The sequence below is a fragment of the Tetranychus urticae genome, chromosome 1, assembly GCF_039701765.1.
Source record: "Tetranychus urticae isolate SD_2017Ah chromosome 1, NJAU_TeUrti_SD_1.0, whole genome shotgun sequence".
Classification (NCBI taxonomy): Eukaryota; Metazoa; Arthropoda; class Arachnida; order Trombidiformes; family Tetranychidae; genus Tetranychus; species Tetranychus urticae.
This window is the reverse complement of record NC_142958.1, coordinates 3,594,732-3,614,628: the sequence shown is the minus strand read 5'-3', so window position 1 is coordinate 3,614,628 and position 19,897 is coordinate 3,594,732. Positions and strand designations below refer to the sequence as shown.

Sequence of the window (19,897 nt, the reverse complement as noted above, 5' to 3'; positions counted from 1 at the left end):
CCCAAAACCAATTTGCTGAGTTCATTCCAGTGTTAACTAGAGGAGACATGACTTGACAGCTTTATGCTTTGCCTAAAAGATGGATACACACAAAAAGCTATACTCTTTGGAAGGAAAATCATTCATTAAGGATCGCTTATGACTTCTCAGGCATCATGTATTCGGGGCATGACGACTCACGAGTGTCAGTGTCAGTGACGGCGAAACTACAATTGCAAGCAAATTGATGTAAAAGCCATAAGCCATAAAAAACCTCAACACTGTATAAAATCAACTGATTTTTGTCCTTTTGCAAAATCAAAATGTTCAACAAGAAATCGCCACTTTATTGAGTTTGAATAATGAATACAATAGCTTTGAAATCAATTTAAAGGGTGTTGCGGATAAAAAGGAGAATTAATCTTACCTAAAATTTTGATAAAGATGACGATTTATTGATAAATTGATTTGTCTACGTTTGTTTCTTATTCAATTTTGTTATCTTCATTGTTATCATGGTCAACGTCATCTTTATCAAAATTTTAGGAAAGATAAATTCTCCTTTTTATCCGCAACACCCTTTAAATACATAATGTAATGTTAAATGTGGCGCTTGTAAAAGCACAAATGTTTCACACCCAAAAGAGGCTGAATAACAGAAATAAATACAGAACTTTGAGTAGAGACTGCACCAAATCTGTCTTTTATGAAATCAATAAATGCAAGGCGCTTGTAAAACCATAAGTCTCTCCTTTATCAAGAGGCTGAACCTCTTTCTAAGTAAACCAAATGTAGTGTAATGCAGTAGCAGCCTGTAGTTCGTAAACATTACACTCGATCTGGTTACAAGGACTAGTTATTTGTAATCATCTTTGTCTTTCTTTTGTCTATGTTACTTTTTGTCTTGTCTAGAACTGTCTATGTTTAAGATTGTGACTTACCTTTTTTCCTGTTTTCGTTGATATTTTTATTAAAAATAGTGTATTTTTCCTTCTGTTCATTATTTTCGTGGATGCAATATCTTTAAATTTGACATTTGTTTTTCAATCTCGTGTTTCAAATAGCGTTCTCTTCCAATCTTCTCATTGACTTACACCATTAACGTTATTTCATCTTAATAGTGGCATTTACTTCTATCTTCGAGGGTAGAGAAAATTATGGGTTCAGTCATGAAATCTTCTGGTTTGACTTTGAATCACAAGAAAAAGCATAGTACTTTTGGTAGAAGGGTAAGGAAGGATATAGCCACTTCTGGCCAATCGACTGACCCCGATAGTGTTAATAACAATTTGGAACAAGAACTAGCGATTAAGGAAACAATCAGCCCAGACGATGTTGTCAAATTAAATAAGATAACTGAAGGTAAGTTGTTTTCATTTCCAGCATATTTAGCTATTCAAATGACTTACAATTTAATAGTTAATAGTCAACTGTTTCATCAAAATACTATTTATTTAGATTCATTATTAATTTGACTTTTTGCCTTTTCAGGTTATCTGTGTCCACTTGAGGCCAATACTTATGATATTGAGTTCACTCGATTTAAAATTCGTGATATGGAAACTGGAACAGTTTTATTTGAAATCTCCAAGCCATCTGATGCTGTTGATGAAGGATCATTAGATGACACTGAAGACGGTCATGATGGCAGATTTGTTCGTTATCAATTCAATTCCCAGTTTCTCAAACTTAAAACTGTTGGTGCAACGTAAGTATTTCTTATGATCGTCAACAACAAGCTTGTATTTACCCTCTTACTATAACATTTGTTGAAATGGCACAACAAATGAGAAAGCTTTGCCTTCTTCTTTGATTCCCTCTTTTTCCCTCTTCAGTAACTTGAATCCCATGGTGAACCTATTTTTTACCTCGTATCCTTGACCTTGTATCCCTGGTAACAGTTTGAATTATATGAAACAAACATAAGTTATTTTCAAAGAGACACAAAATTTGCCTAAACCAGCAATAATAAAAGCTTTAACCTTCACAAAAATCAGATGAATTACATACAGAGTAGGCTTTCAATTAAATTAGTTCATGTTTTTTGCAACTTCATTTTCTCGTATTTACCTTGGATTAAATGTTTGCTATACAATCCATAATTCAACCACTAAATGTCAATCGAAATATTTAGTACAATCTGTTATATATTTCAGATCAGAAGCATTTATCCATCCAGTGATATTTAGAGCTCTATTAATACTATTCATGATTTAATTTTACATCTCATTATATTCAAAAATACAGCAAATGCGCAACTTTGAACTTGACTTGATTCTGTAGATTAAACTATTTTTAATTTACATGAATTGAAATACAATGTATAACTGTAAAATCAATAATCATTCTGTTTCACTCTCCGATCGATTCCATTGATTAATGGCAAATTCATGAAAAAAAACCTAGACTCAGTCATCAGCCTCTTTGAGGATCGCAATTTGACTTGATTATGACCTTTTGTTCGGAACAAATCAATTACTATTTTTAAATGCTGTTAACTAATGAATCTCTTACTCGCTTGTTTTTTCAGCGTTGAATTCACTGTTGGGGAAAAGCCAGTGAACAATTTCCGTATGATCGAGAAACACTTTTTCCGAGATGTTTTACTGAAAACATTTGATTTCGAGTTTGGATTTTGTATTCCAAACAGCAAAAACTCATGTGAACACATCTATGAGTTTCCCACCTTACCTGTTGATCTCTGTAAGTAAAACTGATTATAAACTGGAATTTTTAATTTATTTTCCCTGTTTAATCAACTATTTTCTCTGTTTGATTCCAGGCGAAGAAATGATCAGAAATCCATATGAAACACGATCGGACAGCTTTTATTTCGTTGATAACAAGTTAATTATGCACAACAAAGCTGATTATGCCTACACCGAGACACCGTCTTAATGATGACGCTATTAGTAGATCACTAATTATCACAATGATTACATTTTAAAGGAAACATTTCAATATGGTTGAAATGTTCAAGTCACCAGTCCTTACAACTATCACAATTCATCTTCTAATCATCCATCATTTGAATATATTTAAATTTCGTAGATATTTGTAATTATGAAACGTGGTTCTGATAAAAGGCAATAAGTGATGGTCAAGATATCATTTAAATGTATCAAATCTTTTTTAAACCATTCTAGTTTCAACAGTAATCTCAATAAAATTAACTTAAATTTGGGTGAAATGGTTTTGTAAAGATATTGTACAATTTTACTTCAAAAGTGATGTATTAATAGTAATGTGAATATGCTCAACTTGATTATGATAAATGACATATTAAACGGTAAAATCATATTTACTTCAATCATTAATATTATCACTTGATGTCAAACTATTGATGACTATTAAACTGAAACAATCATTATCGAAACGTAAATCTGTGTCTTTCAAGTCAATGTAAGATTTCATTATTGGACAGAACAGCAATTATCTTCAGTCCAGGTTCATATTGAATACTGAGAATTACTGATTATTGGACTCAATCATTGTATTGTTGTGTTTAGGATACAACAATTGTATTGAATTTACTCATCAAAAAAGAAGAGTTGATTATTTTTTATACAACAATAAGAGGAAAGAAGAGATGATTTAAAAAATAACAATACTTTTGGGTTGAGGCTGAATATGAATTTATTAATAATGAAAGGTCAAAGACATGATTATAAGTGATTAATTAATTAGAAAGTTGATTGAGAAAGTTAACCTGATAACATCAACCCAGATTGATTTAGGTGTGTTGAACACACCAATCAATTGAAGCAAGCTCTATGTCTACCTGATCAAGGATATATTGCAATGTTATGGTTGTTGAATTAACACAACAATAAGTAAATTTTTCTTTCCATTATTTAGCTCTTTTTCATGGTGATTTTATAATTAAATGGAAAGATCGTTAGAGATTCAAGAGAGAGAAGAAAAAAACTGGAAATGAATGAAACGCAACAATGAAGAAAGTTATCAAGTTTAATAGTTGTAGATGCACAGCATTTCAACCATTTTTTAGTGCAAGTGAAAAATTTACAATTAATAGCACTAAAAGTAGTGAAAATATAACAAAAATTTGATTACTTTGAAAATTCATTAAATCAAGTTACGAGAAGAAAAAAATAAGTCAATAAATTAGTTTTTGTTATCAAAAGCGTACAATTTGGAAGTGAAAAATGTTTGACAATTGGAAAATACGACTAATATTTGGTTCAAAAAATGTATCAATGTGTTAATATTGATGCCATATTTACAATTTCCATGGTTAATTGGAGTCTATTAATTTGAACAAGTTGGCTTGTTTGTGGTTTGATCAATTGAGACTTTGATTTGACTCGAGAACAATGGAAGGCTCCATATTAATCAATTACGTAGGTTAACTGATTGAAGACACAATCAGATCCAAGGTTTACATTGAAACCTTATCAGTAGTTGGCATATGTTTGGGCGGGAACACGTTTCACCGAAGGTTGGCTTGATGAATACCTTGAATTGGGTCGGAAATCGCTTTCATTACCATCATTAAGATGTTTTGCCAGTGATGAACGAGATCCGTAGGTTGATCCATGAACAGGCATGTTATTATTAGCAGCCCAATCAATTTTATAAGGATCATAATCTTCCAGTTCAGAGGCATCCTCTTTCTCAACCACCTCAGTCTTGGTACAGGTACAGGTTAATGTTGTACAAAGGAAGATGTTCACAATTAACATGATTAACAATAAAATACCCAGAACAGTACAAAGTGTAACCAACCAAGGGAATCGGGAAACAGTGCACTCTTCATTATAGCGTATGTAGTCAAGTATGTCTTCACCAGGATCAACAACAAATACAGTTGTACTGGCCAGGATTTGCATCACACTAGAGTCTGGTCTAATCTTTGAAACTGCCAAATTGATAAATTAATTAGAAATTGAATCAATTAAAATTAATAACATTAATAAAATGTATACTTACTTGAGCTTCTTTTGGTAAAAGTATCTTCACAGTCAATGTTAAAATTACAACCGCCTTTACATAGGAGCACAGCACATTGGATAAAAACTCTGTTGGTTCCTGGAAATTTAAACATGGATTTAATTGTTGCTTCAACTGTTGACGTTGAATTGGTGTAATCAAAAGGTGAAATAATGCTCTCATCAATGGGACAACCATTTTGATTAATTAAATCTATCTCAGTTGAGTTAACACTTGAAAAGGCGACACAGTTGCGAATGTACAATCCATATGATGGATCAGGATTGGTAATATCTACTTGAAGTTTGTATCGATTACCGTGGATTAATCGTCGACTAGTATCAGAACCAGCTTCATTTACCAATTTAAGGGTTACTCGAGATCGAGATGGTGTCCGAGAATTGGTTGAAAATGTTTGTGAACATGCTATTGAATAGTAACGATCCACTGAAAGTTCAAGATCCCGATGAATGCGAACAGCAATAGTAACTGCTCGGTCTTCATCAATGCTCTGGAAAATAACACAAAACAAGAAATTAGTTTATTCATACTTCACTAATCAAGATGATATAAATGAACAATTTATAATCTAATTCTATAAATTCATACAAAAGGTTATCAAAAATATTCAAGGTTCATTAAAATCACCTTATAAACGAGTAAACCTGAAATGAAAACGTGCAACAATTTTATAATAATTGCTTTTGTTTTGATCAATGTTGCTCCTTATAAAGATTATACCTTAATAACTTGATTTATGAGGTGAAATTGAAAGCAGAAAACCAGAAATACTGAAAAATACAAAAAATCTGATTGAAAATGAAGTTAACCAGAATTTCAATCAATTTGATTCGCTTCAAAATTGTCAACTACAGTTAGACAATGACTCTTTTGTTGGCGATTTAAACACTTTAATCAAACAACTACTTCAATTGAGTATTTACTTGGAAGCAAGAAATCTGATAGAAACTGTGAATGAATGAAATTGCGAGAAGAATTTAAAAATCAAAATCATCTGAGAAAGTGAATAATCAAGTAAATGGTTGATCATCATGATTATCACTTTAATGAACATTACCGTGAATCGGTGAATGGGTAACAATCAAAGATGAATGAACATCAAACATAGTCGTGATGAGTTAGTTATAACATGGAAAAGGTTTAAAACATTTGATTAATGAATAAATTCAATTCAATTTACCTTATTCAATTGGATAATATAAAAAAAATATAATTCACCTGAAAATTCGTGATAACTGAATAAAGTAAATTACAAGAATGAAATAAACAATTTAACTGGAGAATCTAAAAAGCTCAATTCAATTACAAAAACCTTACAAGCCTGACAAAAGTGAATTACAAGTTGATCAACAATTAGACCAAAATTAAACGTTCCAATAATAGGCAATAATCTAATGTGATTAACACTGATTACAATGAAAGTCGAGGTTAAGAAGACAATCAATCAAATGGTGAATTTAATCGTGAAAGTTAAATCATTTAATCATTTTTAATCATCACCACTGGTTAAGATGAAAAGTTGATTAAAAAGGCATCATTGTCTTGTTAATTGTTATCCCAATGGATTTAGTTCAGGCCTTAAACATTTTACAGGTTAACAGACAATTTTCAATTAACCTTGGCTAATTGTTATTACGATATTGTATTAAACCAGCTGCTTAGCCAACAACAATCAAAATTGTTGTTGGATTTTACTTCAATTTGGATCTTACAATTGAAGACAATTTGTTTCACTTTTAATCCATAACGTCTTTAACATCAATAATTGTGTCAAATTGACAATTAAAGGTTTCTCTTGCTTCGATTATTGATTGATTCAGGTTAATCAACAATCAGTCTCAATTTCAAATGATTAGTTGATTAAGGTTTTCAATGAAATAACCAAGGCTTTCAACCTACATAACAATTATAATTATACATTCTCATTGGAAGAGCGCTTTTCTGCTCGATCATCTTTTAATTGTTGACTAAATTGTTAATATTGTCAAATGGACAGTTTTAATTGTCTCTTTAATGTTATTGTCATTTCCTTCCTCATCTTAATCAACCAATTAAACTAATCTGATTTAACCATCAGTTTCTGACAATTAAAAGCCTTTTCTTTATCATAAACAATTATTGAAAGCTTAAGGCTTTAATTTAATAATCATAATTTTATGATTACATTTGAAGGTAATTCATGATTTACATAAAAAGTGAAACCATTTTTAACACACAATTAAAATTTAAATCAATTTACAATTCATATTTTTGAGTGAAATCTTGAGCGTTCAAAATGAAAGGTTAATTTGAGGTTAGCTTTGAATTTTGATTAGCTGATTGAGCTTGTAATTTGGCAAAATTGTGATTGTAATTATGAAAATGTTAACCGCTTATTAAAAGAATTAGTTGATCTCAATAAATTAACCAAGTTAAACAGTGAATGGTCAAATGATTAACGATTATTGAACTGAATTTAATATTTTTACGGTTAATCTGTTTACAGTTATTGAAGGAAACATAAATGATTATTACATTACTCGTTATGTATTTAAAGAGGGAAAATTAATGTTAACCTTTCATTTTGTTGATTTTCATAAATTGTAAGTTGACCTGAAGATGGACATTAAAGTGGAACTGGTTGAACACAATTAAAGGGTCATCAATGAAGTCAACAGATTAATTAACTTGACAAAATTCACTTTTTTGTTCTCACAATCAAAGCTTACAGTTTAATGTTTTTTTTGAAGGAAGAAAAGACGAAAAAGTTGAAGCGCTTTTTTCAAAAGACAAAAAAAACGTAAATTCAATTATAATTAAAGCTTAATTTGACTAATTTTATACTAAATTTGGTTTTATATTGCTTAATTGTTTTGGTTAAAATAAGCTAAAAATGAAAGTAAAATGCTGTAAATCAAGTTGGGTGAAAGTAAAACCAATTAGCCAGTTATATAACAATTAAATTGAAATTATAATTGAAATGACTTGATTCTTATATAATTATTTATCCGCAACAATCAAATCATCTAATAGTTTAAATTGTATTCTGATTAGATCAAATATTTATCTGTTTCATGTTTGATTGATAAATGGTTGAACAAAAATTGGGTAAACATTTTGTTTACCAGATTTTTTGTAAACAATTGAACCTAAATTGAGGAATCCTTTTTGTATGTAACTTTCATTTGTTTCATTGAGGTTGAAGTGTCGCTTACCTTGTGTCGCTGAACCCCACAAAAGTTGTCATCCTCTTCACTTGCCACAGCACTTATCCTTAACGTTGTATTGGTACTTCCGATCCCAAAGACTCGACAGGAATCTTTTTTACGAAAATCTTCTGTATGAATGACTCCATAAAAGGGATCCAATGTTAATACATTAATAATCATCATCCCACGTTCACAACGAGCATTGATTGTAGGTTCCCATGTGGTTGAATCCTCCTCGGTGTAACCCTGAATATTGTAACCATTCAATGTAATTACATGATATTCATTAGACATAACATGTCAAGGTAAAACAAGATTTCAGTGTTAGTCAACTTTAGATGTTTTCATCCCTCAACAGCTGATCAACCCAAAACCAATGGAGCTCTGACCAACAAACGCTTACATCTAATTATTAAAGCTAATCTGTGGATATAATTAAACTTCATTTTTACCAATTCCTTGGTTAACTACAATTAATTGATTCAAAAGGATAACTAATTGGTAAATCTAATTTCACAGCACATAAAATATTGAAACATTTGTAAACAGCTTCAACTTAAACATGTAGGCCTTTCACTGAACATGGATTTAGCTGGTTCATTGGTACTCATTGGTTGCTGGTGAAGATTACAATTAATTTTAGTGGTATAAATCACTAATCCATGATTAAAATTCACATATTTTCATCTAATATCATTATTATATCACCTTGGTTTGAAACTGAAAAACCCAAACATTTGAAGTTCACTGTTATTCACTATTTGGATTGGGTTTTTTAATTTTTCACAAAAGCTGGTTTGATTCACACAATAACCTGGATTAGTAAAACAGATTAATTTATTAGATTGAGACGGGAATAACTTACATGGTGGATTAATGATGAAATAATGATGAAAAAGGGAAAGTTGAAATTGAAAAACATCACATTGAATAAAGCTTGAAAGTGAAAATGAATGTTGAAAGTTTCCAACGTTTCTTCATCTAAACTAAACTCTTAAATGAACAAAAATGAAAACCGGTTTTGATTGTTAATCAACATGAAACAACGATGAAAAAGAGTCAGCTTAATCAAATAACTTGAGCTCACTCAATCGCCATCTTATTTTGTTGTTGTTAATAGCCTTACCAATTGCTTAAAAAGCATCAATTGACACTCATATCAACACTAATCCGTATGGTTAACAATTAAACACACACACACCTTGACATATTTTCAAAGCCGATATCACATTGATTTTTGGTTGGTAATCAGGGTTAAACCGGGATTCATCCACATGCAAGTTCAATGTAAACGTGGGTTGATCAAAATTAATCAACATTGCATTCCTTTTATGGACACAAAGATGTTCAAAGTGCCTTTGGAACCAGTAAATATTAGCTGATGATAAACTCATTGGTCAACCTTGATCAACAATTCAGGGTTAACATTGAATTTAATTGTCATCAAATTTTATCAAATTGAGCATCAAAGATGACTTGTAATTTCGTATCTTTAATTGTTCTAAACTTTAGACAATTGTTTCTTTATTTTCATTTTCACTTGATTTTGGCTGAAAATTTCAAGGATTCTTCCTTTGAACCAGATTTTATTTCAACTCTTATCTTCACCTCTTTTCAAAACATCAACCATGCTAGTTGAATCATTATTTTTATCATTACTATTGTTATTAAGAATCATCATTAAGACATCTCATCACTTTGTATTATAATATTTACTCTCCTTGAAGGTTTAATTTTTCACAAATTGTCTTTTCTTTTTTTCACACTTTTAGACAATTAAATTCAATTTAAGTTTCAATAATTCTTGTAATTCAAACAGGTTATTGTAATATTTCATTGATTTCTAGGAAATAAATGACTGAGCATTTAAAAAATGCTAATCAAGTCGATTGTGGTAAAATAATCTCCACTAGAGTAAAGCCTCTCAATTGTCACTTCGTAAGATTAGCACTTTGGCTATTTTCCTAAAATATTTAGGTGAAATAGCCCTTTCTTGAATTAGATTTTTAGAAATGTCTTTTTTAATTTTCAATATTCAATTATGTTTTTTAATTAAAATTTACTTTTCGTGTGAAGTATTTTCTCAAGTGATTTAATTAATCGATAGCTAATGTTTACGTTTTTAACTGATTGTCAATGATTTAATTATTTGTAGAGAGTGACCTAAAAATACTCAATAATAAACTAATTCGGAAGACGGTAAACAAAATTACAGGCCCAAGTTGAAAGTTATTGTCAGTATTGCATTTTCCCTCAATGCAAGTCAGAATTAATTTATTGTTAAATCACTCTGATCATAGTTGGATGACCGGCGATTTCTGGGATCAAATGTAATCGACTTCCTTCTTCATCATCATCAGTCATCTAATTTAGCTTTTTTTCATGAAAGTGAAACACCTTTTGTTTTGTATATGAGGTTTCCTCTATTCATCAACTTTAACCGTATTAACCTTAATCGTCTTAAATTGTTCAAATCTTTAATTTCACACTTTATTAACCTCTATGGATCTTATTTTTACATTGTTGATTATTTTTGGTGAGTTTGATATTTTTAATTGGTTTAAAGTGTTTCAATGTTTCAAGTGAAATTAAACGATTTACTTTTTCTCCTTCTTTGAAAATAGATTTAACTGTTTTATCATTCAACCAGGCTTCAATCCAATTCAGCAAAAGTGAAACCGATGGCAACACAGGCAATCGCGTCCAAAAAACAGGTAAGAACCTCAATAAGCTATTAGGTTCAATTATTTATCATTTTATTTATTTAATTTACCTTTTAGATAGGGTTTTGCGTCCAATTGATGATAACAATTTACCACCAATGAACCCAGGTCAACAAATGATGCAAAACATGCCAATGATGCAAGGTAACTATGATCCTATTGAATCATCATACCAGAGGCAACAGCAATTTCCCCCAATCGATCCTAATTATCAGATTAATGGACCAGGTGAATCAATGGGGTCAAGAATTCAACCTGGAGGAAACTTTCCTGGAGATCTTCCTGTCCCAGGAATACCTGCTCAACCAGGAATGACCAACATTGGTGAGTATTTGCGTTTTTAAAAATATCTTGTATAAGAAAATATAATTTCACAAAATATCTTCCCTTTGGTTAATTTTACCTTATAACTTGATGTTATTTAGATCGCCATATGCCTGGAATGCTTGGAGATAATTGCTATCATAAATTAAGATATTACATGGCTAGCTGTGAAGATGCTCTACTTCAGAGACAAAGAGATACAAGAAACGCAAGAACAGCTCCTGACATTCAGAGACGTCTTTGTTGGTAAGATATTTTAATGTTTTATTTAGTTTAATGTTTTGATGTGTTTATGTTTGGTTGAATACTTGTGATTTTAATTCGTGATATTTTGCTTCTTTTCAGTTCTCTCTATTTTTATCATGATTGTTTAAGTAAAGTTGTGGTTCAACATTGTCGAGATGCAAGTCCAATGGTCGTTAATCTTGTTATGCCGGAAAACCGTCGAAGAGAAATGGTTATAAATTGTCGGACTCAAACTAGAGACCAATGCAATGGATCATCTCATTTTAAAGTTAATTTGTTTGTGTTGGTTCCTTTGATAGCTGCTTTAATTGTATTGATCTATTAGGTTGATCAGAGCAAACTGAGGGAACTTTGAATATTAATTGTTTCAAATTAATTAAACTATTTTTCATAAAATGTGCTCAAAATGATAGATAAATTAGTTAGAATTATTTCACAATTAATTTTATGAAAATGCAAACTTTAATTAAGAAATTAGAACAATTTAAATCAAAAAAGGTCTTTTGTCAAAGTGACAAAAATTGTGAAAAATTAAAGAGGGGACCCTTTGATTTGCTCGGCACTTTTTTTCAATTTTTCGACGTTTTTCGATAATTACATGAAATTGATTGATTTTTGCAAGGAGATTAGTATGCTATCCATAGAAGGAATACAGAAAGAATAATTTGCGTTGATTTCATGATGCTATCATTTAAGGTTGAATTTAGAGAGTCAATCAAAGAAGTGAAATCTACGATTCTTGATTTTTTGCATTAAATTGTTAATAACTGTTTAATTAATATTACTATCGGGCTGCAATTATGCAAGATGATTTTTGTGGTATCTGTTCATAATTTTCTGAAATTACAGGGAGCTAAGAAATTTCTAGAAGAAAATATTCGCAATTAAATTTCCATCGGTTTGCTCTGATCAACCTAATAGAATCTAACATGTGTACCTACAGTATTATAATTATTTTCACTTATACAATGTTTCATTTTGTTCATAAAATTCCATTATAATTGTACATCTCAATTGTCATGAATGTCTTGATCCAATCATTTAAGAGCTCAATAATCCAGAAAAGAAAAGCCGAAACGATTAAGATTGTCATCGATGAAAGTTTAGATTGATTGGTTAAACTGAATGGATAAAGTTGACTTAATGCTTCAGAATTTCACTGATTAAAACAGGATTCTAACAGGCTGAAAATATATGACTAAAAATGTTAGTCTATGTATTAAATAAATAGCTAAACATGGCGACGTTAGCTTACATTGTTTACAGTGAATAACCAATTGAAATGCAATCTCACAGTTGGTAGAAGATAAGAGATAAGGATTGGAAAAAGACGCTAAGTTAACCTCTTACCTCAGCAATGTAACAGCAACTCTAAAATGGATTCTTTTCTGGTGTTTCTTTTCTTCCCTTTTATCTACGTTTATTTCTTGTTTGTGAAAGATCTGGTTCATGAATTTTCAAGAGTTAAAGGTCTGCCGTTAAAGATTGATTACCTGTCCTTTTGATTATGTTACTCTTCATTTCAATTGTAGCCGTTAACTTCAACATTGGCTCTTGCTCATTGTTTCACACAACCTGTAGGCCTTTTATCTGGTAACTATCAACTGTTGATTCACACTATTTTCCAATCTTCTTTTATTTCCCTTTTTTTCTCTCCCATTCAACTTGATTGACCCGTGTATTTAATGGAAACTTAATAATCTTGTCACCCGTCAACAGAATCACATCATCGAGATGTTCGTCCTTCAATGATTATCATCAAGTAACTGGAAGAGGAGAAAGAAAAAAGGAATAAGACGTAAACAGAGGTAAACTTATGATTACTTTTATTAGCGTTTAAAAAAACCTTTCAAGGCAAAATTAAGTGGAGAGTTAAGCAAGTTAAACATGATGATGACGACGTTGAAGATGATGATGATGATGGGTAATCAGTTTTAATTGTAGTAGTTTTCTCACTCTAATCTCTCCTTGCTCTTATTCTTGTTGCTTCGCTTCTACTTCTCTTTACCTCTTTTGTCTAAAGTTACTGTTGTTTCTCAATTGTTTCTTTGCATCTTATTTCGCCTCTTATTTTACTGGACCGAAGTCCGTGTTTCAAGTGGTCCTCAATCTAACAATGGTTTACGAGGATAATATCTTGAATGACAAATTTGAACCAACATATTTGGGTTTTGACTTTAGCACGCAACAGGTAAATATCAATCTTTTATAAAATTTGTATATCTTATCATTTATACTTCACATCTTCATTATTACTAACACATCTGTAGCGTCAAAATTTTTCAAGGTTAAAGATCAGTTTAATCAGATAATTTTCACCCTTTTCTGTTCTTAACTTGAATTCAGAATATTAGCCTGTTATATAAGCAATATGCTTATTGAGCTAAAATTTTTTCAAATTAACTAATGTATTGTATTTTTTTCGCTAGCTAAAAGCCATCGCAATCAACGAAAAATTGGAAATAATTCATCAAGCAGCTGTTCAATTTGACAATGATTTGCCCGAATTCAGGTAAAAGCACAGTGGACATTAATAACGAACCAGTTGAACCATTGATAAGTTTTCATAATCTAATGAAAATCAATTTGCTTTAATATTGTTAAATGCCCACGAAATATCATCTCTGACCATCATTGATCTCTATTAACATACACATGTGTAGACTTTAACTTAACACAAAGTTATCAAAATGTTGATAACTTTGTTTATTTTGTTGTGAATCAATCTAAATAGTGAAATTGAATCAATTGATATTTTATTTACCTTCATCTGATCACTTATCTTTGTGTTATCGCTTTATTTTTTTTCGATCAACCAGAACACAAGGAGGTGTCAACAAGAAAGAGGGAAGCAATGTTGTGACTGCTCCACCATTAATGTGGGTTAAAGCTCTTGATATGGTATTAGAAAGGTTGAAAATTTCTGGTCTGGATTTTGGAACAGTTCAATCAATTAGCGGAACTGGGCAACAACATGGCTCTGTGTATTGGAAGAAAGGTTCCAGAGAAAAGTTGAAGTCTCTCAATTCAGCCAAATTTCTTCACCATGAACTACAAGACGCTTTTACTCTGAGAGATTCCCCTATTTGGATGGATTCATCTACAACAGAACAATGTCAGGCGCTAGAAAAAGCCCTTGGAGGACCAGAAAAATTAGCAACTATAACAGGATCCCGTGCATATGAGAGGTTCACCGGTCCTCAAATAGCCAAAATAGCTGCCACCAGACCAGAAGTTTATAACGCTACTGAACGAATAAGTTTAGTCAGTTCTTTCGCTGCTTCACTTTTTCTAGGTGATTATGCTCCTATTGATTTGAGCGATGGATCAGGAATGAACCTATTGGATATTTGGTCTGGTAAATGGTCTCAAATATGCTTAGATGCTACCGCTCCTGGTTTGAAAAGCAAATTGGGTGATACTGTTGTACCGATGGCTACTGTAATAGGTCCAATATCAAGCTATTATGTTGACCGTTATGGATTTTCAGAATCTACTTCTATTGTTGCTTTTACTGGAGACAATCCAGCTTCTTTGGTTGGTTTGGTGCTTGATGAAGGAGACATTGGAGTTAGTCTGGGAACTTCCGATACAGTTTTTCTCTCTCTGCGAAACCCAACACCTTCCGTTAACTGGCATATTCTGATTAACCCTATTAATCCTGACGACCATATGGCTTTACTCTGTTTCAAAAATGGTTCATTAACTCGAGAGAGAATCCGAAATGAAACTGCTGAAGGAAGCTGGGACATTTTCAATGAACTTATTGAATCAACTCCTCGTGGAAATTTTGGCAACATTGGATTTTACTTTGATAGTACTGAAGTTTACCCTCTGGTTAAAGGAGATTTCAGATTTAATAAATTCAATGAAAAAGTTGCCCGACTTTCAAAGGAGGTTGAAGCTAGAGCTGTTATCGAGGGTCAATTTCTGCGACTACGTCTTCATGCATCTTCTCTGGGTTATACTGAAATAAGTGATTCATGCATTAAAGTAACAGGAGGAGCCTCATGTAACTCGACTTTCCTCCAAATTTTATCAGACGTTTTTAATAAGCCAGTCTATCGACAAACAATGGGAAATTCAGCATCTTTTGGAACAGCCTTGATGGCTAAATATGGTAAACAAAATCAATTTCATATTGTCCTTTTTGTATTTACTTTCTCTCATTATTCAACCGCCTTGTTTTTGTCACTAAAATTCTGTTTCTATTGTTAGTTTCTTTTCATTGATTCAACTTCTCCAATGATTGTCATGATACTTTTGCCAATATTAATTTCTATTTTTCTCCTTCTATAGCATTAGTTGCAGATAAAATAAGTTTCAAAGAAATGTCAAGTAGCTTGGAAATGTTCAAATTGGTTTGCAAACCATCAAAAGATGCACATGGAATTTATACACCCATGGTTGAAAGATACAAAATTCTGGAGGATAAAATCAAAACAGAGACAGAAACAAATAATTAATTTCCAATGATACAGACAAGACAATATTTTGTGCAATTTCATTATTAACTTACTATTCAATCATATTTCCACATATCATATCGTTTTAAAAACCCTTAAGCAGAGACAAAAAATATTTTACAAATTATTGAACTTAAACAAGAGAAAATTTTTTACCAATTTTTCATGAAAACTGTAACTTTCTGAATTTTTATAAGAAATAAATTTGGAATTTATTCTTAATGTTTAATTCATTGCTTTCGCTTTTTATTTCAAAATAATCTGAAATAATGATATCAATGACCAGAAAACAAAGAGATAAAGGTTATAGATGAGGAATGCAGAAAAGATAATTTCAAAGAAATAAAAAAACAGATTTATGGCTCATTTTTGAAATTTTTCAGCTAACGGATTGACAAACTAACTGATTATCAATGAGATCAGTTACCTTTATGGTTACTGAATTATGTGAAGCCATTGGCCTTTTTTCATTTAACCCTGTCAATTGATATTATTTTTGCACAAAAATGATCTCAGCTTTGAAAGTTCATCACACGGATTTCATCTTTTCATCGTATTTTCATCTTAACTTACATTTGAATGAAAAATGAAAGAAAGGATAAAGTAAAGGTTGAGAAGGAAGATGATGATTAAAGAGGGAGTTTGGTTAATTTGCGGTAAAATGACTGAATTTTCGTCAGGACATTGATCAGATCATTTATTTATTTATTTTTGCTCTTCATAGTAATCTTCTTCATCTTCATCACCATTACCATAATCATAGCTATCGGCTATATTTATCAACTTCCTTACTTCAAATAAATTAAACTCTCACCACTGTCACCAATGCCATTTACCTCTCGAGTAGATTTCAAATGATAATCCAAGAATGGCCAATGTTTTGAATCAAAAAACCCGGAAAAAAGAGCCATGTTTGAAGTTTCTTATTACTTGTTTAAATCATGATTATGCTAGCAATGATATTGAAATAAAATCTTCAATTGAAACCAAAGTTGATTCAGAAAAAGAAGAAAAAATTTTACTCCAATAATAAAACCATTTGCTAAAAGCCATGAATATGATTTTATATGCTTTTTTCAAGATAATCACAGGATTGCTTCTCATTGAATGAAGATTGTTGAGAAAAAGAAAAATGTTGATAAAGAAATGCAAAAATTCAAGAAAAATAAGAAATGTAAAATTAGCCAAGAAAAAAGATTGAACTAGAAATGGCAAGAGGATCAACTAAGGGCGGACATGTTTTTCCTGTTCATCCTATGGATACTGCCCCTAATGTAACCTCAGTTACCCCCAACTGGACGATTGATATCCCTTGATATCAAGGTGAAAGTAAAGGCCAATGGCTCTCTCCCTTATTTTTTTATATTTTTTTTATTCTCTCTGATCTTTAACTTCTTTCTTTCTCGTTTCTAGTCTTTCTTTAACTTTATCGGACCACCACCTGGGCTTTTGGTTCAGGTAGAGCAGACCGGTCTTGGCCCATCTACCTGACCTAACCTCTCCTCCCTTGGTTATAAAGAAACCCAAATCCTAGTTCAGTCATTTATTTCAACCTTTTCACTTGATTAGTCGAGTTGGAAATTGAATTAGTTGTTACACTCTCGCTATCAACGAAAGTCTTGAGATTCATTTTGAGTTAATCAAAGTTTGTGGTCATTTATAAACAATCCAAATCAACAATGAAGGGATTATTTACTTCTATTGTTTTATTAATCTTCCTCTTCTCATTAGGTAAGTTGATCATTACAATTATACTTTCCATTTACTTGCCTTGACACCAAAAGAAGATTTTTAAATATGTATTTTTAGTGTTTTTTGAATATCATCAACAGATCTAAATAACGGTAAAAATGAGTAGAAATACTTTAATTAGTTAATTTGATTATTTTACTATTTCAATCAAAGCTTGTTTCTTTGATTTCAAGTTTTACTAACATCCCGTTAGAGGGAAATTTTTTTCAAAATGCAAGTTATTGATAATTTAGCTAACTAATCTAATTGTTTCAATTTTAGGAAATGGTTTACCTGTTGCTGAATCATCAACTGAATCTGCAAGTTTTTACAATTCAAAATCCGAAACAGTTGCAGTACCAGTAGACAGTGTTGATGCTAATGTTTTAGTTGATGCTTCAGTGGCATCAGTAGACGATGGTCCATCCGATGTTACCCAGGATAAAACTTATAAAGTTGTAGAGGCTTCCAAATTGAAGGATAGTGATGTCCCTTCAACATTAGTTTCAGTTGAAGAAAAGAAAAAGAAGAAAGGCAAATCCGATGAAGGCAAAGTTCAGGTCGTAAAAAAGGAGGAATCAGTTGTCGCTGAAGTTCCTGAAGTCGCTGCTGCTCCTGTTGTTGCCGCTTCGCCTGTTGTAGCTGCTGCTCCTGTTGTTGTTGTTGCTCCTGTTGCTCCAGTAGTTAAATCTGTAGCACCATCATCATCACCAGTATCTCAACCAGACTCTATCCCTGTTCAAACTGAGACTCCCTCTCAGTATTCAGCAGAAGTTACTGAGGAATCACTTAAAAAGTTAAAAAGTCCAGAAGTTGCCTCTGTGGTCGCTGCTCCAGCTGAGAAAGTTGAACCTGCCAAAGCTGCTGAGGTTAAAAATGAATCAAGCTCTTCCGAAATTTCAGCCTACCTTGCTGAACCTATAAATCAGGCAACCAAATTACTTGTTGACCTTGAGGAACAGATCAAAGGTTACTTGAACACTGACTTGAATGATGCTGCAGCTTCAACTTTGAGTCCACAATCTTATGGTGCTGGATCCAATGAACCAGAAATTGAGCCAAGTCCAACTGATGCCCGTCAAAATGAACAGATTACTGGTATGGTTGATCAAATTGATCAAACTATCCAAAATCTTGATGTAAGCTTAATTTTAACTAGACTTCAAGTCAACTTTTATCCATATCAAAAAGCTAATCGATTTTTTCATTTCTTTCATGTTTATCCATAAATTCAATTTTTCATTTGACTTGATACATTAGCAATCAATTGAAGATTTGATGGCTAATCGACGATACATGACCGCTGCTATGATGAGATCAATGAGATCTTACCTTAAAGGAGTACAAAACAATTTACAGCGTCTCCAGAATCGTTTGAGAGCTCTTCAAGCTGTAGCATCTTCTGCTAATGCTCCACCCGCCGATGAAGGTGCTGGTGGTGCTGGTGGTGCAACTGGTGCTTTCCCAAGCAACGCATTTTTTGAAAGTTTAAGGTAAACAGATTAGCAACCAATTTGCAACCTTTGAATCAATATATTAACGAGTAAAGAAATTACTTTACTAATAATCTTTTCTTTCTTTTAACAGAGTCAGAGTGAACAGAATCACCAGTGATATCACTAATTTGATGAATCGCATGAGATCAACATTGGTTTCATCTACTACTGCCAGACCGTCCAATGGTTAATAATTTTGTCCTCTTGGTGAATTAATACCGACACAAGATGTATTATAACGGGTCATTGCATCAATAAAGTTAACTTAATCAATGAAATTTCAAAAATTATTTAAATTGTTAGCACAGTAAATTCACATTGAAAATATTTATATTAAAGAAATAAATACTTAATTTTTTAAATTGTAAAGGGTGTTGCGTGTTATTCTCGCCAGCTATCTCATCCGAATGGAGATTAAACAACTGATAAAGATGAAAATGTCCAATGGAAATCTTATAAATCTCCATTGTGATAAGATAGCTGGCGAGAATAACACGCAACACCCTTTAAAAAGCATGTCATAATATCACCACTAAAAAGAGTGAATATGAAAACAGAATGGCAGACATTAATAAACACAAGTGGATCCCAGATCATAATCAAGATCGAGAATTCCTTTTTGCTCACAAAATAACCTCACGAATCGATAAATTAGTATCATTACATTGGGCATTCGACACAAAACACTTTGAAGACGCAAAAAAGGAGCGTGAAATTTCTTAGTCAACAAATTTTAGTGACTAGAGGCGAAAAAAACATGTCTTGATGCACTT

General features: G+C 31.8%; 5 protein-coding genes and 1 long non-coding RNA gene across 12 annotated transcripts; 4 read left to right on the top strand and 2 right to left on the bottom strand.

Annotated features, from left to right (window-relative positions):
* The first annotated feature begins 679 nt into the window (after positions 1–679).
* unc-119 (unc-119 lipid binding chaperone) lies at positions 680–3,361 on the top strand. The gene is made up of 4 exons (XM_015928427.3): positions 680–1,341; positions 1,471–1,687; positions 2,510–2,682; positions 2,762–3,361. Exons 1-4 carry the CDS (start codon positions 1,137–1,139, stop codon positions 2,875–2,877), a joined length of 711 nt encoding a protein of 236 aa, XP_015783913.2. The 5' UTR covers positions 680–1,136; the 3' UTR covers positions 2,878–3,361.
* A 569-nt stretch (positions 3,362–3,930) lies between these two features.
* LOC107366494 (cuticlin-4) lies at positions 3,931–9,428 on the bottom strand. Of its 2 annotated transcripts, XM_015934117.3 has the most exons (4): positions 9,004–9,428; positions 8,145–8,384; positions 4,930–5,440; positions 3,931–4,858 (listed from the first exon to the last, which is right to left on the bottom strand). In XM_015934117.3, exons 1-4 carry the CDS (start codon positions 9,058–9,060, stop codon positions 4,395–4,397), a joined length of 1,272 nt encoding a protein of 423 aa, XP_015789603.2. In that variant the 5' UTR covers positions 9,061–9,428; the 3' UTR covers positions 3,931–4,394. The 2 variants fall into 2 exon arrangements, with proteins under 2 accessions (XP_015789603.2, XP_089126240.1); XM_089270114.1 differs by lacking the exon at positions 8,145–8,384 and having other exon boundaries at positions 9,004–9,205.
* Positions 9,429–10,116: 688 nt separating this feature from the next.
* On the top strand, positions 10,117–12,445 carry LOC149094403 (uncharacterized). 3 transcript variants are annotated; one of them, XM_089270117.1, is made up of 6 exons: positions 10,117–10,674; positions 10,763–10,852; positions 10,919–11,185; positions 11,287–11,431; positions 11,531–11,752; positions 12,352–12,445. In XM_089270117.1, coding segments are annotated over exons 1-6 (759 nt in total). In that variant the 5' UTR covers positions 10,117–10,640; the 3' UTR covers positions 12,353–12,445. The 3 variants fall into 3 exon arrangements, with proteins under 3 accessions (XP_089126243.1, XP_089126242.1, XP_089126244.1); XM_089270118.1 differs by lacking the exon at positions 12,352–12,445 and having other exon boundaries at positions 10,123–10,674; positions 10,919–11,005; positions 11,090–11,185; positions 11,531–11,771; XM_089270116.1 differs by lacking the exon at positions 12,352–12,445 and having other exon boundaries at positions 11,531–11,771.
* On the top strand, positions 12,353–16,126 carry LOC107366473 (xylulose kinase). 4 transcript variants are annotated; one of them, XM_089270112.1, is made up of 7 exons: positions 12,796–12,901; positions 12,964–13,024; positions 13,151–13,239; positions 13,518–13,622; positions 13,861–13,943; positions 14,251–15,551; positions 15,731–16,126. In XM_089270112.1, exons 4-7 carry the CDS (start codon positions 13,548–13,550, stop codon positions 15,895–15,897), a joined length of 1,626 nt encoding a protein of 541 aa, XP_089126238.1. In that variant the 5' UTR covers positions 12,796–12,901; positions 12,964–13,024; positions 13,151–13,239; positions 13,518–13,547; the 3' UTR covers positions 15,898–16,126. The 4 variants fall into 4 exon arrangements, with proteins under 4 accessions (XP_015789585.1, XP_015789593.1, XP_089126238.1 ...); XM_015934099.3 differs by having other exon boundaries at positions 12,353–13,024; XM_015934107.3 differs by lacking the exon at positions 13,151–13,239 and having other exon boundaries at positions 12,783–13,024.
* A 1,326-nt stretch (positions 16,127–17,452) lies between these two features.
* Positions 17,453–19,436, top strand: LOC107369118 (uncharacterized). The gene is made up of 4 exons (XM_015937043.3): positions 17,453–17,628; positions 17,911–18,767; positions 18,889–19,121; positions 19,216–19,436. The coding sequence occupies exons 1-4, from the start codon at positions 17,577–17,579 to the stop codon at positions 19,313–19,315; spliced, it is 1,242 nt and encodes a 413-aa protein (XP_015792529.2). The 5' UTR covers positions 17,453–17,576; the 3' UTR covers positions 19,316–19,436.
* On the bottom strand, positions 17,586–18,065 carry LOC149094402 (uncharacterized). The gene is made up of 2 exons (XR_016200904.1): positions 17,923–18,065; positions 17,586–17,731 (listed from the first exon to the last, which is right to left on the bottom strand). It is a non-coding gene; the product is annotated as an uncharacterized LOC149094402 (long non-coding RNA).
* Positions 19,437–19,897: the final 461 nt, after the last annotated feature.